The sequence below is a fragment of the Mesoplodon bidens genome (genome assembly GCF_964165515.1).
Source record: "Mesoplodon bidens genome assembly, chromosome: 3".
In the NCBI taxonomy this organism is placed as follows: Eukaryota; Metazoa; Chordata; class Mammalia; order Artiodactyla; family Ziphiidae; genus Mesoplodon; species Mesoplodon bidens.
This window is the reverse complement of record NC_138178.1, coordinates 53428860-53445975: the sequence shown is the minus strand read 5'-3', so window position 1 is coordinate 53445975 and position 17116 is coordinate 53428860. Positions and strand designations below refer to the sequence as shown.

The window sequence follows — 17116 nt, the reverse complement described above, 5'->3', positions numbered from 1 at the left end:
GTAGTCCATAAAAATAACTTTTAAAATGGTGATGAAAGATAACATATCCCTTCTGAATCAGAATTTCATAATTCATTCATCCAGCTAACATTTATTGAGCTTTGACTGCAACAAATATATATAGTGCAGACTATATTAAAGGGTGAGTTGGTCTAGTGATTGGAAATAATATGCCAGTATCTAATTTGCATAAAATGTTGATTTCAGAATAATTGAGTGATAGGAGTATAGGTCATAAATTATTAAGTTTAAAGTATTTGTGAAGGAAGCATTACTATGATTTTTTTTCTACCTCTACCATTTTAAGGATACTCTTATTAGTATGAAGTGGGACCCGACAGGTCATATTCTTATGACATGTGCCAAAGAAGAAAATGTGAAACTCTGGGGGCCTATTGCAGGATGCTGGCGCTGTCTACATTCACTCTGCCATCCATCTATTGTAAATGGCATTGCTTGGTGCAGCCTTCCAGGGAAAGGATCCAAGTTGCATTTACTGATGGCCAGGTATGTTGTAAATTTGTGTGTGTATGTGTCTTAATTTTTATATTAGTATAGACTGTTACTTGCATTAAGTGTGGCTTCTCAATAATCTTAAACAGTTTACTGCCAGTTACTGTTCTTATAATGTGTAATACCATAAGATCACCTTAGAGAAATAAAGAAGTTTTCCATTGTGAAGCTTGGGATATGTAATCCAAAGATATGCCATCTCCTTAACCGTGTGTGATATTGTTAGAATATAGATCCTACTTGTATTTCTTGTGAAAGATTATAGCATACCTATTACAAATAAATTTTTAAAATATACTGTAGTAGTTCTATCAGGTCTTAATTGATTGCTCTTTGAAAATATTTTTACTTCTGCATATTGACATGTTTTGGTTTCATGTGATCAAATTTTTTAAGTGGCTGTCAGAGTGGCTTAGTATGTGTTTGGCGTATTCCACAAGATACCACACAGACCAGTGTGACTAGTTCAGAAGGATGGTGGGACCAGGAATCAAATTGCCAGGTAAATATTCTGGTGTTTTTGAAGACTTTATTTGAAACCACAGATAGTATATGTTATCAAGTAATACTCCTACTCGGTATCTCAAATGTCAAGAGCCATTAGGGAAATGTGAATAATTGTCATACTTTGTGTGCTCTCTGAATTAGCCTAATTTTTTTATAAGTCAGAGATACCATAATTGCCTGTTAAGGTGAGATGTTCAATAAATATGGAGTGGTGATTGTTTATAGTATATAATCAACACTACCAATAGGTGAGTCCTAAGTTAAAGTATTTGGTACAGTGAAGCAGGAACACCACGGGAGCACTCCTATTCAAAGTATCTCTTACTGATACCAGAATTCCACCTATGAAGAACCATTCCTTTACCTTAAACAGAGGTTAAAAATTTACAGTAGACAGGGAATTCCCTTTCAGTCTAGTGGTTAGGACTCAGTGCTTTCACTGCTGTGGCCCTGGGTTCAATCCACAGTCGAGGAACTAAGATCCCACAAGATGATTGGCATGGCCAAAAAAAAAATTATGGTAGATGCTCACAGAGCCGTCTAGATAAGGAACATAAATTCATTCACAAAGCTGTGGAGAAGGTAAAACACACACAAACACACACACACACACAAACACACACACACACACAGGAGCGCACATGCTTCATAGAAAGGGCATAGCTGCCACAGAGGAGATTGCCAACCTCCAGAAATTAGAGCCTATTGCTACCAGATTGTCAAATTTTTTTTTTGGTGGACATCAAAAATTCAGTGTTTTAAGTAAAATCTCCCAATATTAAACATTGGCATCTGACTTGAAATTCTTTAAAACCCTGGTTGGCCAGTTGAATTGTATCCCTGAGTTGCCAGTTTGCAACCTCTGTTGCTTTCTCTTTTGTTCATTATACAAATACATTATGTCATTTTTGGGTAAATGAGTATATCTGGTATTATGCTCTCTCATAACTAAAAGGAAGAGGGAGCTTAAAGGCAGGGAGAAAAGGGTGAAGAGGGAGGAGTAGATAGCTCACTAATGGGAGGAAAATATCACAGAAGCAGAGGTAGGAGCACTAGAGGTAAATCTGATTTGCTCTCTGTGCTAAAGAGTAGCCCTTTGGACAGGCCTACCTATCTCATTCCTAAAACCTGCAGAGCAAACATGAGATTAGATACCATGGGACAGACAGACCCATAAGCCAACAGAAAGAGGAACTTGTTTGTATAGCACCAGCATGTGCAATTCACAAATGATAGAGGCTAAAAGTGAAAATTACATGAAGTGAAATTTAAAAATTAAGACACTCATTAAAAAGTAGAAGTTAGAATTTTCCTATCTCTGAGGGATAATTGGAACTTACATGTAGTCATTTCTTCCAGTTTGAAGAGTAGAGAACTAGCTTAGAAGTGTATCAAAAAAGATGAAACAGCATCAGCAAAGGAGAACCAGGTTGATATCTTATTATTTTCTGTCAGGCTAGTCCTTATGAGAGAGTTGTCCTTCCCTCCTCCCCAATTTTATACTGAAATATAAAATTTCCAAGAATGAATTGTAAATCTTGAATCTATAAATTGTTTTATTTTTCAATATTTGTTAAAAATAAAAATGAATTGCAGGATGGATATAGGAAATCAGTCGGAGCCAAGTGTGTTTATCAATTGCGAGGACACATCACCCCTGTCCGGACCGTTGCCTTTAGTTCTGATGGGTTGGCCCTGGTGTCTGGTGGTTTAGGTGGCCTCATGAACATTTGGTCTTTAAGGGTAAGAGTATAGATGTTATTTTTATCTTAAGAAATGTTTTTAAATTAACTTACATGTGATAAAAGTTAACCCAACCAATCCTAGGAATATTTTGTGTAATAATATCTTGAATATTGAAGAAAACCCTTTCAGAGTTCTCTGCCCTTTAATTTTTTTCTTTTTTTAATATCTTTATTGGAGTATAATTGCTTTACAATGGTGTGTTAGTTTCTCCTGTATAACAGAGTGAATCAGCTATATATATACATGTATCCCCATATCTCCTCCCTCTTGCATCTCCCTCCCACCCTCCCTATCCCACCCTTCTAGCTGGTCACAAAGCACTGAGCTGAGCTCCCTGTGCTATGCAACTGCTTCCCACTGCTAGCTATTTTACATTTGGTAGTGTATATATGTCCATATATACACTACCACTCTCTCACTTTGTCCCAGCGTACCCTTCCCCCTCCCCATGTCCTGAAGTCCATTCTCTAATAGGTCTGCATCTTTATTCCCGTCTTGCCCCTAGGTTCTTCATGACTTTTTTTTTTTTAGATTCCATATATATGTGTTAGCATACGGTATTTGTTTTTCTCTTTCTGACTTACTTCATTCTCTATGACAGTCTCTAGGCCCATCCACCTCATTACAAATAACTCAATTTCATTTCTTTTTAATAATGAGTAATATTCCATTGTATATATGTGCCACATCTTCTTTATCCATTCATCTGTCGATGGACACTTAGGTTGCTTCCACATCCTGGCTATTGTAAATAGTGCTCCAGTGAACATTGTGGTACATGACTCTTTTTGAATTATGGTTTTCTCAGCGTATATGCCAGTAGTGAGATTGCTGGGTCGGATGGTAGTTCTATTTTTAGTTTTTTAAGGAGCCTCCATACTGTTCTCCATAGTAGCTGTATCAATTTACATTCCCACCAACAGTGCAAGAGTGTTCCCTTTTCTCCACACCCTCTCCAGCATTTATTGTTTCTAGATTTTTTGATGATGGCCATTCTGACTGTGTGAGGTGGTACCTCATTGTAGTTTTGATTTGCATTTCTCTAATGATTAGTGATGTTGAGCATTCTTTCATGTGTTTGTTGGCAATCTGTATATCTTCTTTGGAGAAATGTCTGTTTAGGTCTTCTGCCCATTTTTGGATTGGGTGGTTTGTTTTTTTGATATTGAGCTGCAAGAGCTGCTTGTATATTTTGGAGATTAATCCTTTGTCAGTTGCTTCATTTGCAAATATTTTCTCCCATTTTGAGAGTTGTATTTTCGTCTTGTTCATGGTTTTGTTTGCTGTTCAAAAGCTTTTAAGTTTCATTAGGTCCCATTTGTTTATTTTTGTTTTTATTTCCATTTCTCTAGGAGGTGGGTCAAAAAGGATCTTGCTGTGATTTATGTCATGGAGTGTTTTGCTATGTTTTCCTCTTAAGAGTTTTATAGTGTCTGGCCTTACATTTAGGTCTTTAATCCATTTTGAGTTTATTTTTGTGTATGGTGTTAGGGAGTGTTCCAATTTCATTCTTTTACATGTAGCTGTCCAGTTTTCCCAAACCACTTATTGAAGAGGCTGTCTTTTCTCTGTTGTATATTCTTGCCTCCTTTATGAAACATAAGGTGACCATATGTGCCTGGGTTTATCTCTGGGCTTTCTATCCTATTCCATTGATCTATATTTCTGTTTTTGTGCCAGTACCATACTGTCTTGATTACTGTAGCTTTGTGGTATAGTCTGAAGTCAGGGAGCTTAATTCCTCCAGCTCTGTTTTTCTTTCTCAAGATTGCTGTGGCTATTGGGGGTCTTTTGTGTTTCCATACAAATTGTGAAATTTTTTGTTCTAGTTCTGTGAGAAATGCCATTGGTGGTTCGATGGGGATTGCAGTGAATCTGTAGATTGCTTTGGGTAGTATAGTCATTTTCACAATGTTGATTCTTCCAATCCAAGAACATGGTATATCTCTCCATCTGTTTGTATCATCTTTAATTTCTTTCATCAGTGTCTTATAGTTTTCTGCATACAGGTCATTTTTCTCCTTAGGTAGGTTTATTCCTAGGTATTTTATTCTTTTTGTTGCAATGGTAAAATGGGAGTGTTTCCTTAATTCCTCTTTCAGATTTTTCATCATTAGTGTATAGGAATGCAAGAGATTTCTTTGCATTACCTTTGTATCCTGCTACTTTACCAAATTCATTGGTTAGTTCTAGTCGTTTTCTGGTAGCATCTTTAGGGTTCTCTATGTATAGTATCATGTCATTTTCAAACAGTGACAATTTTACTTCTTCTTTTCCTATTTGCATTCCTTTTATTTCTTTTTCTTCTCTGATTGCTGTGGCTAAAACTTCCAAAACTATGTTGAATAATAGTGGTGAGAGTGGGCAACTTTTCTTGTTCCTGATCTTAGTGGAAATAGTTTCAGTTTTCACCATTGAGAATGATGTTGGCTGTGTGTTTGTCACATATGGCCTTTATTATGTTGAGGTAAGTTCCCTCTGTGCCTACTTTGTGGAGAGCTTTTATCATAGATGGGTGTTAAATTTTGTCAAAACATTTTCTGCATCTATTGAGATGATCATATGGTTTTTATCCTTCAGTTTGTTAGTATGGTTTATCACATTGATTGATTTGTGTACTTTGAAGAATCCTTGCATTCCTGGGTTGAACCCTACTTTATCATGGTGTATGATCCTTTTAATATGCTATTGGATTCTGTTTGCTAGTATTTTGTTGAGGATTTTTGCTTGTATGTTCATCAGTGATATTGACCTGTAGTTTTCTTTTTTTGTGGTATCTTTGTCTTTTTTTGGTGTCAGGGTGATGGTGGCCTTGTAGAATGAGTTTGGGAGTGTTCCTCCCTCTGCTATTTTTTGGAAGAGTTTGAGAAGAAGAATAGGTGTTAGCTCTTCTCTAAGTGTTTGGTAGAATTCGCCTCTGAAGCCATCTGGTCCTGGACTTTTGTTTGTTGGAAGATTTTTAATCACAGTTTCAATTTCAGTGTTTGTGATTGGTCTGTTTATATTTTCTGTTTCTTCCTGGTTCAGTCTCGTAAGGTTGTGCTTTTCCAAGAATTTGTCCATTTCTTCCAGGTTGCCCATTTTATTGGCATGTAGTTGCTTGTAGTAATCTCTCATGATCCTTTGTATTTTTGCAGAAGTCGTTACTTCTCCTTTTTCATTTCTAATTCTATTGATTTGAGTCTTCTCCCTTTTTTTCTTGATGAGTCTGGCTAATGTTTTGTCAATTTTTGTTTATCTTCTCAAAGAACCAGCTTTTAGTTTTATTGATCTTTGCTATCGTTTCCTACATTTCTTTTTCACTTATTTCTGACCTGATCTTTATGATTCCTTTCCTTCTACTGACTTTGCGGGTTTTTTGTTCTTCTTTCTCTAATTGCTTTAGGTGTAAGGTTAGGTTGTTTACTTGAGATTTTTCTTGTGTCGTGAGGTAGAATTGTATTGCTATAAACTTCCCTCTTAGAACTGCTTTTGCTGCATCCCATAGGTTTTGGGTCATCATGTTTTCATTGTCATATGTTTCTAGGTATTTTTTGATTTCCTCTTTGATTTCTTGAGTGATCTCTTGGTTATTTAGTAGTGTATTGTTTATATTCCATGTGTTTATATTTTTTACAGATTTTTTCCTGTGATTGATATCTAGTCTCATAGCATTGTGGTCGGAAAAGATATTTGATACGATTACAATTTTCTTAAATTAACCAAGGCTTGATTTGCGACCCACGATATGATCTCTCCTGGAGAGTGTTCCATGAGCAATTGAGAAGAAAGTGTAAACTGCTGTTTTTGGATGGAACGTCCTATAAATATCAATTAAGTCCATCTTGTTTAATGTATCATTTAAAGCTTGTGTTTCCTCATTTATTTCCATTTTGGTTGATCTGTCCATTGGTGAAAGTGGGGTATTAAAGTCCCCTAGTGTTATTGTGTTACTGTCGATTTTCCCTTTTATGGCTGTTAGCATTTGCCTTATGTATTGAGGTGCTCCTATGTTGGGTGCATAAATATTTACAATTGTTATATCTTCTTCTTGGATTGATCCCTTGATCATTATGTAGTGTCCTTCTTTGTCTCTTGTAATAGTCTTATAAAGTCTGTTTTGTCTGAAATGAGAATTGCTACTCCAGCTTTCATTTGATTTCCATTTGCATTGAATATCTTTCTCCATCCCCTCCCTTTCAGTCTGTATGTGTCCCTAGGCTTGAAGTGGGTCTCTTGTAGACAGCATATATACGGTCTTGTTTTTGTATCCATTCAGCCAGTCTATGTCTTTTGGTTGGGTCATTTAATCCATTTATATTTAAGGTCATTATTGATATGTATGTTCCTATTACCATTTTCTTAATGTTTTGGGTTTGTTATTGTAGGTCTTTTACTTCTCTTGTGTTCCCTGCCTAGAGATGTTCTTTTAGCATTTGTTGTAGAGCTGGTTTGGTGGTGCTGAATTCTCTTAACTTTTGCTTGTCTGTAAAGTTTTTGATTTCTCCGTCAGATCTGAATGAGATCCTTGCTGGGTAGAGTAATCTTGGCTGTAGGTGTTTCCCTTGCCTCACTTTAAATATGTCCTGCCACTCCCTTCTGGCTTGCAGAGTTTCTGCTGAAAGATCAGCTGTTAATTTTATGGGGATTCCCTTGTATGTTAATTGTTGCTTTTCCCTTGCTGCTTTTAATATTTTTTCTTTGAATTTAATATTTGTTGGTTTGGTTAATATGTGTCTTGGCATGTTTCTCCTTGGATTTTTCCTGTATGGAACTCTCTGCACTTCCTGGTCTTGATTGACTCTTTCCTTCCTCATATTAGGGAAGTTTTCAACTATAATCTCTTCAGATAGTTTTGCAGTTCCTTTTTTTTTTCTCTTCTTCTGGGACCCCTAGAATTCGAATGTTGGTGCGTTTAATGTTGTCCCAGAGGTCTCTGAGGCTCTCCTCAATTCTTTTCTTTCTTTTTTCTATATTCTGCTCTGCGGTAGTTATTTCCACTCTTTTATCTTCCAGGTCACTTATCCGTTCTTCTGCCTCAGTTATTCTGCTATTGATTCCTTCTAGAGAATTTTTAATTTCTTCTTTTGTGTTGTTCATCATTGTTTGTTTGCTCTTTAGTTCTTCTAGGTTCTTCTTAAACGTTTCTTGTATTTTCTCCATTCTGTTTCCAAGATTTTGCATCATCTTTACTATCATTACTCTGAATTCTTTTTCAGGTAGACTGCCTATTTTCTCTGCATTTGTTTGGTCTGTTGGGTTTTTACCTTGCTCCTTCATCTGCTGTCTATTTGCTGTCTTCTCATTTTGCTTAACTTACTGTGTTTGGGATCTCCTTTTCGCAGGCTGCAGGTTCGTATTTCCTGTTGTTTTTTGGTGTCTGCCCCCAGTGGGTAAGGTTGGTTCAGTGGGTTGTGTAGGCTTCCTTTTGGAGGGGACAGCTGCCTGGTGGGTGGGGCTGGATCTTGTCTTTCTGGTTGGCAGGACCATGTCCAGTGGTGTGTTTTGGGGTATCTGTGAAGTTAGTATGATTTTAGGCAGCATCTCTCTAATGGGTGGGCTTGTGTTCCTATCTTGCTAGTTGTTTGACATGGGGGTGTCCAGCACTGGAGCTTGCTGGTCGTTGAGTGGAGCTGGGTCTTAGCGTTGAGATGGAGATCTCTGGGAGAGGTTTCACCATTTGATATTACATGGGGCTGGGAGGTCTCCGGTGGTCCAGTGTCCTGAACTCGGCTGTCCCACCTGAGAGGCTCAGGCCTGACACCAGGCTGGAGCACCAAGATCCTGTCAGCCACACGGCTGAGAAGAAAAGGGAGAAAAAAGAAAGAAAGAAAGAAGGAAAGAAAGAAAAAAAAATAAAATAAAGTTATTAAAATAAAAATAAATTATTAAAAATTAAAAAGTAATAAAAAAAACAGAAAGAAAGAAGAGAGCTACCAAACCAAAAAACAAATCCACCAATGATAACAGTTGCTAAAAAGTATACTAAAAAAAAACAAAAAACGGACAGTCAGAACCCTAGGACAAATGGCAAAAGCAAAGCTATACGGACAAAATTACCCTAAGAAGCATACAGATACACACTCACAAAAAGAAAAAGGAAAAAAAATTCTATATATATATATAAGGAAGAGAGCAACAAGATCAGTAAACAAATCTACCAATGATGATAAGTTCTAAATACTAAACTAAGATAAACATAAAGCCAGAAAGAAATTAGATGCAGAAAGCAAATCCCAAGTCTACAGTTGCTCCCAAAGTATACTGCCTCAATTTTTGGATGATTTCTTGTCTATTCAGGTATTCCACAGATGCAGGGTACATCAAGTTGATTGTGGAGATTTAATCCACTGCTCCTGAGGCTGCTGGGAGAGATTTCCCTTTCTCTTCTTTGTTCACACAGCTCCCAGGGTTCAGCTTTGGATTTGGCCCCGTCTCTGCATGTAGGTTGCCTGAAGGTGTCTGTTCCCCGCCCAGACAGGATGGGGTTAAAGGAGTGGCTGATTAGGGGGCTCTGGCTCACTCAGGCCGGGGGGGATGGAGGAGTACGGATGCAGGGCAAGCCTCCAGTGGCAGAGGCCAGCGTGACGTTGCACCAGCCTGAGGCACACTGTGTGTTCTCCTGGGGAAGCTGTCCCTGTATCACGGGACCCTGGCAATGGCAGGCTGCACAGGCTCCTGGGAGGGGAGGTGTGGATAGTGATCTGTGCTTGCACACAGCCTTCTTGGTGGCTGCAGCAGCAGCCTTAGCGTCTCATGCCCATGCCTGGTGTCCACACTGGTAGCTGTGCCTCATGCCCGTCTCTGGAGCTCGTCTAGGCAGTGCTCTGAATCCCCTCTCCTTGCGCACCGGAAACAATGGTCTCTTGCCTCTTAGACAGGTCCAGACTTTTCCCTGGACTCCCTCCCGGGTAGCTGTGACACACTAGCTCCCTTCAGGCTGTGTTCATGTAGCCAACCCCAGTCCTCTCCCTGGGGTCTGACCTCCGAAGCCTGAGCCTCAGCTCCCAGCCCCCACCTGCTCTGGCAGGTGAGCAGATGAGCCTTTCAGGCTGGTGAGTGCTGGTCGGCCCCGATCCTCTGTGCAGGAATCTCTCCGCTTTGCCCTCTGCACCCCTGTTGCTGCGCTCTTCTCCACGGCTCCGAAGCTTCCCCCTCACCCACCCCATCTCCACCAGTGAAGGGCTTTCCTAGTGTGTGGAAACTTTTCCTCCTTCACAGCTCCCTCCCAGAGGTGCAGGTCCTGTCCGTATTCTTTTGTCTCTGTTTTTCCTTTTTTCTTTTGCCCTACCCAGGTACGTGGGGAGTTTCTTGCCTTTTGGGAAGTCTGAGGTCTTCTGCCAGCGTTCAGTAGGTGTTCTGTAGGAGTTGTTCCACATGTGGATGTATTTCTGGTGTATCTGTGGGGAGGAAGGTGATCTCCATGTCTTACTCCTCTGCCATCTTGAAGGCGCCCCTGCCCTTATTTTTTCTTAATGATGTATTTTTTAAATCATTTAGAAAAGGCTCTAGAAAATTGGATAGTGGTATGCAGTTGGGCATTGCCAAATGTAGCTAAAGTGTAGGTTTTACAATAAGTTTTTGTGAACGTGAAGTATAAATTTAAAATGTAAATAATGGCTAACTAGTTAAGTAGTGTGTATTGATAAATACATCTCATTTTAGGATGGCTCTGTCTTGCAAACTGTTGTGATTGGCTCTGGGGCTATTCAGACCACAGTATGGATTCCAGATGTTGGGGTAGCTGCTTGCTCAAATAGATCAAAGGTAATTTTACAATCATACCAAGTTGTAAGTTGTTAGCCTGTGAGGTATCTTAAAAATCGTAGTCCAAGCATCCCACTTTACCGAGGCGAAAAATGATATCCAGAGGGATTATTACTTGCCCAAGATAATGCAGCTATTTAGTGACAGAAGGAAAACTAGAACCTGGTACTCTCCTATACCCTATACTTTGGGAAAAATGCTTAATTATTGAATGACTTTCCACTGGAAATTATTAAGAGAATTTATTACTTTCTGCCATGATTTTTGAGACAGCACTAAATTATCTAAAGAATTTTCCCTGAAAAGAAGGACTACCTCAAAAACCTTTAACTCAACTATATAGAATATATCTTGGCTTTCAAATTTAATGTTCTACTAAAAAATACTAGCCCTCTACTGTGAAATAATTCTATGATATGACATTATCTCTTACAATATTGCTTTTCATACCCTTAATGAATAGTGCCAATGTGCTGCTTTGGTTTACATTTATGTGGTTAATATGTGGTAATATTAAAATAGAGCTGAAGACCTGCATGAACAGTCCTACTAGAAGTAAAATGTAGAATCAGACCATAGGCAGTAGTAGCCTACATAGAATAAACCATAGAGCCACAGAGCAGTGCTGCTTCTCTCGTAGATGTGTGTCCCTCAGCAGAGTACTACTTCCTCTAGTATCCTTGTGGTCATGTCAGACTCTTAAAATATACTAGATACCTTGTCCTACAAGTCCTATGAGATAGCAAATAATTAAGTCTCTTTTAAGAAGAATCAGCTAATCCAAGGTAGTTCACACATTTTACAGTTATTCACTTGTTTTTACCTTAGACAAAATTTAGGATGTTTTGAAGTTCATAGGCATTAAAAAAGTATAGCATAAAATATCCAAAAAGCAAAAGTGTTTAATGTATTACTAGAAGGAATTTCTCATATATGAATGGTGATGGAATGTCTCTCTTTTATTTAAACAAATATCATGTGGCATGGTTTATTTTTCATCAGGATGTTTTGGTCGTGAATTGTACAGCAGAATGGGCTGCTGCCAATCATGTTTTAGCAACCTGTAGGACAGCACTGAAACAACAGGGTGTTCTGGGATTAAACATGGCTCCCTGCATGAGAGCATTTCTGGAGCGGCTCCCCGTGATGCTTCAGGAGCAGTATGCCTATGAAAAGGTAACTGATTACACTCGTTCTTGCAGATGTACAGATGACTGGTGCTTTGGAATTGGAATTATAGCTTTGAATTTATCCCTTAAGAGTATGAGGTCTGAGTAAAATCAGTGGGGCTGTTTGGGCAGAATCAAATGAAGATAATTCATGTCTAAAACAGTTGTTTAGTAATCCTAAGCCTGCTTTTACTTTATTTTAGTGGGACTAAAATTTTTAAATAACGCTCAAATTTGTATAGTGTTTCTATTATTCATGTCAGATTATTTATTCATTCTAAAGCTTCTTTAAATCCCTGTACCTCAGAGTATATCATCTTCCCTTTTCTGACCCATATATCTATTTTTGTGTGGCTTTGCCATCCCACAGTTGGGAGGGGGAATGGATATGGGCGTCAGAGTGAACATCCTGTCCACTTTATCAGGTGAATCCTTGTGGAAAGTTTAGTAGAAGAGGTATGGTTGAATTAAGTAAGGTCATTAAATACTAGAATGGGAAATTATGGAATTTGGACTTGTTGCCCAGGCCATGATCCTGTATAGCCTGTCTTCCAACCCTCAGTAGTCACAGTATGCTGCAGCCTCAGTAGTCACAGTATGCTGCTCCTAGGCAGAGCTCATCTGGGGTTTTTCCTTTTTCCTTTTTTTTTTTTTTTTTTTGCCATGCTACATTAATCTAATCAGCTGTTACCACACCCAGTTAATTTCACTGAGATTTGCCCAGGTTTTCTTTTCTGAATCGCTCAGTCTCTCACAGAGTTGCTCTAGTACATCTAGGGAGGGCCAGGGAAGAAGGCTGTCTTTGATGGCTACCAGGGTTCTTTTGGTAAAGGAGGAAATGTGAGAGGGAGCAGGTCTCCATGGTTCAGTTATCTGCCTTTTTTTTTTTTAATTCAAGAAAAACTGTAATGAAAATATGCTAAATGCAGTGTGGTGTCCTGGGTTGAATCTTGGAGCAGAAGAGGAGCATTAGAGACTTCCTTGGTGGTCCAGTGGTTAAGAATTCGCCTTCCAGTGCAGGGGACGCGGGTTCGATCCCTGTTTGGGGAACTAAGATCCCACATGCTGAGGGGCAACTAAGTCTGGGCCCTCTAGAGCCCACGCGCTGCAACTAAGTCCCGACACAGCCAATAAATAAATAAGTATTTTTTAAAAAGAAAAGAAAAGGAGTATTAGTGGGAAACCCTATATAGTTCTGTGGTTTAGTTATTATTGCAACCAATGTTACTTTCTTAGCTTTGATTATTGCACCATGGTTATATAAGATGTGAACATTACAGAATGTTGGGTGAAGGGTTTATAGGGATTCTCTGTACTATCTCTGCAACTCTCTATGTATCTAAAATTATTTCAAAGTAAAAAGCTTAAAAAAGTAAAGTTAAAATATGACTACAGGGTTTCAGAATGCAGGAGGCTAATTTATATTATTTGGCAGAGGCTCTTCAGCATAATATCCTTACATTTTCTCTTAGCCTCATGTGGTTTGTGGTGACCAGCTTGTTCACAGCCCCTATATGCAATGTCTGGCTTCCCTTGCTGTGGGACTTCATCTGGATCAGCTGCTGTGTAATCCTCCAGTGCCACCACACCACCAGAACTGCCTCCCTGACCCTGCATCGTGGAATCCAAATGAGTGGGCCTGGTTAGAATGTTTCTCAACCACCATAAAAGCTGCTGAAGCCCTGACCAATGGAGCACAGTTTCCAGAATCTTTTACTGTTCCTGATCTAGAGCCTGTTCCAGAGGATGAACTTGTACTCCTAATGGTAAGTGTAGTATGAGCTACTGTTATATGTAACTGAGATTGTATTATGGATGTTTAGTAAGTAGCAGACCCTCAATAGGTATTTGCTAGCTTGAATAGAGCAAGAAGCACACCCTTATATAAACTTAAAATATTTTGCTTTTAGATACTCACTTTCAATCTGATGGAAGTCTTCTTTGGTGACAGGGATTGATTATGAGAATTGTGGAGCTCTTATAAATGTGCTGGTTTTCAATGACATAGTCACATATTTTCTCATTTTCTTGTCCATAGGTACCTTGTTATATTTTTTTTTATTATTTTTCCCCTGTTAGAGCTTATCTGTATTTCCTCTGTTTACAATAACATTGTAAAAGTTACCTTCATTTTATTTTATTTTATTTTATTTTTTAAACATCTTTATTGGAGTATAATTGCTTTACAGTGTAGTGTTAGTTTCTGCTGTATAACAAAGTAAATCAGCTGTATGTATACATATATCGCCATATCAACTCCCTCTTGCATATCCCTCCCACCCTCCCGGTCCCATCCCTCTAGGTGGTCACAAAGCACCGAGCTGATCTCCCTGTGCAATACAGCTGCTTCCCACTAGCTATCTAGTTTACATTTGGTAGTGTGTATATGTCAGTGCTACTCTCTTACTTCATCCCAGCTTACCCTTCCCCCTCCCTGTGTCCTCAAGTCCATTCTCTAGGTCTGCATCTTTATTTCTATCCTGCCCCTAGGTTTGTCAGAACTTTTTTTTTTTTAGATTCCATACATATGTGTTAGCATATGGTATTTGTTTTTCTCTTTCTGAGTTATTTCACTCTGTATGACAGACTCTAGGTCCATCCACCTCATTACAAATAACTCAATTTTGTTTCGTTTTATGGCTGAGTAATATTCCATTGTATATATGTGCCACATCTTCTTTATCCATTCATCTCTTGATGGACACTTAGGTTGCTTCCATGTCCTGGCTGTTGTAAATAGAGCTGCAATGAACATTTTGGTACATGACTCTTTTTGAATTATGGTTTTCTTAGGTTATATGCCCAGTAGTGGGATTGCTGGGTCATGGTAGTTCTATTTGTAGTTTTTTAAGGAACCTCCATACTGTTCCCCATAGTGGCTGTATCAATTTACATTCCCACCAACAGTGCAAGAGTGTTCCCTTTTCTCCACGCCCTCTCCAGCATTTATTGTTTCTAGATTTTTTGATGATGGCCATTCTGACCAGTGTGAGATGATATCTCATTGTAGTTTTGATTTGCATTTCTCGAATGATTAATGCTGTTGAGCATTCTTTCATGTGTTTGTTGGCAATCTGTATATCTTCTTTGGAGAAATGTCTGTTTAGGTCTTCTGCCCATTTTTGGATTGGGTTGTCTGTTTTTTTGACATTGAGCTGCATGAGCTGCTTGTAAATTTTGGAGATTAATCCTTTGTCAGTTGCTTCATTTGCAAATATTTTCTCCCATTCTGAGGTTGTCTTTTGGTCTTGTTTATGGTTTCCTTGGTTGTGCAAAAGCTTTTAAGTTTCATTAGGTCCCATTTGTTTATTTTTGTTTTTATTTCCATTTCTCTAGGAGGTGGGTCAAAAAGGATCTTGCTATGATTTATGTCATGGAGTGTTCTGCCTATGTTTTCCTCTTAAGATTTTTATAGTGTCTGGCCTTAACATTTAGGTCTTTAATCCATTTTGAGTTTATTTTTGTGTATGGTGTTAGGGAGTGTTCTAATTTCATTCATTTACATGTAGCTGTTTTCCCAAACCACTTATTGAAGAGGCTGTCTTTTCTCTGTTGTATATTCTTGCCTCCTTTATCAAAGACAAGGTGACCATATGTGCCTGGGTTTATCTCTGGGCTTTCTATCCTATTCCATTGATCTATATTTCTGTTTCTGTGCCAGTACCATACTGTCTTGATTACTGTAGCTTTGTAGTATAGTCTGAAGTCAGGGAGCCTGATTCCTTTAGCTCTGTTTTTCTTTCTCAAGATTGCTTTGGCTATTTGGGGTCTTTTGTGTTTCCATACAAATTGTGAAATTTTTTGTTCTAGTTCTGTGAGAAATGCCATTGGTGGTTTGATAGGGATTGCAGTAAATCTGTAGATTGCTTTGGGTAATATAGTCATTTTCACAATGTTGATTCTTCCAATCCAAGAACATGGTATATCTCTCCATCTGTTTGTATCCTCTTTAATTTCTTTCATCAGTGTCTTATAGTTTTCTGCATACAGGTCTTTTTTCTCCTTAGGTAGGTTTATTCCTAGGTATTTTTTTCTTTCTGTTGCAGTGGTAAAATGGGAGTGTTTCCTTAATTTCTCTTTCAGATTTTTCATCATTAGTGTATAGGAATGCAAGAGATTTCTTTGCATTACTTTTGTATCCTGCTACTTTACCAAATTCATTAGGTCTAGTAATTTTCTGGTCACATCTTTAGGATCCTCTGTGTATAGTATCATGTCATCTTCAAACAGTGACAGTTTTACTTCTTCTTTTCTGATTTGAATTCCTTTTATTTCTTTTTCTTCTCTGATTGCTGTGGCTAAAACTTGCAAAACTATGTTGAATAATAGTGGTGAGAGTGGGCAACCTTGTCTTGTTCCTGATCTTAGAGGAAAGGTTTCAGTTTTTCACCATTGAGAACAATATTGGCTGTGGGTTTGTCATATATGACCTTTATTATGTTGAGGTAGGTTCCCTCTGTGGCTACTTTCTGGAGAGTTTTTATCATAAATGGATGTTGAATTTTGTCGAAAGTTTTTTCTGCATCTGTTGAGATTATCATATGGTATTTATCCTTCAGTTTGTTAATGTGGTGTATCACATTGATTGATTTGCATATATTGTAGAATCCTTGCATTCCTGTATACACCCCACTTGATCATTGTGTATGATCCTTTTAATGTGCTATTGGATTCTGTTTGCTAGTAGTTTGTTGAGGATTTTTGCACGTATGTTCATCAGTGATATTGGCCTGTAGTTTTCTTTTTTTGTGTGGCATCTTTGTCTTTTTTTGGTATCATGGTGATGGTGACCTTGTAGAATGAGTTTGGGAGTGTTCCTCCCTCTGCTGTATTTTGGAAGAGTTTGAGAAGGATAGGTTTTAGCTCTTCTCTAAATGTTTGATAGAATTTGCCTGTAACGCCATCTGGTCCCGGGCTTTTGTTTGTTGGAAGATTTTTAATCACAGTTTCAATTTCAGTGCTTGTGATTGGTCTGTTTATATTTTCTGTTTCTTCCTGGTTCAGTCTCTGGAAGGTTGTGCTTTTCTAAGAATTTGTCCATTTCTTCCAGGTTGTCCATTTTATTAGCATATAGTTGCTTTTAGTAATCTCTCATGGTCCTTTGTAGTTTTGCAGAAGTTGTTACTTCTCCTTTTTCATTTCTAATTCTATTGATTTGAGTCTTCTCCCTTTTTTTCTTGATGAGTCTGGCTAATGTTTTGTCAATTTTGTTTATCTTCTCAAAGAACCAGCTTTTAGTTTTATTGATCTTTGCTATCGTTTCCTTCATATCTTTTTCATTTATTTCTGACCTGATCTTTATGATTTCTTTCCTTCTGCTAACTTTGGTGGGGTTTTTTTTTCCTTCTTTCTCTAATTGCTTTAGGTGTAAGGTTAGGGTTTTTTTTTTGGTTTTTGGGGTTTTTTGTTGGTTTTTAACATCTTTATTGCTTTAC

General features: G+C 38.2%; 1 protein-coding gene across 1 annotated transcript in view; it reads left to right on the top strand.

The window, feature by feature from the left end:
• HERC1 (HECT and RLD domain containing E3 ubiquitin protein ligase family member 1) overlaps nucleotides 1–17116 on the top strand; it is a 211730-nt gene that overhangs the window by 166760 nt on the left and 27854 nt on the right. The window contains exons 56-61 of the mRNA XM_081228054.1: nucleotides 308–507; nucleotides 910–1015; nucleotides 2617–2763; nucleotides 10411–10512; nucleotides 11515–11688; nucleotides 13154–13447. Coding sequence (XP_081084180.1) covers nucleotides 308–507; nucleotides 910–1015; nucleotides 2617–2763; nucleotides 10411–10512; nucleotides 11515–11688; nucleotides 13154–13447 — 1023 coding nt within the window. The remainder of the gene's footprint in view (nucleotides 1–307; nucleotides 508–909; nucleotides 1016–2616; nucleotides 2764–10410; nucleotides 10513–11514; nucleotides 11689–13153; nucleotides 13448–17116) is intronic.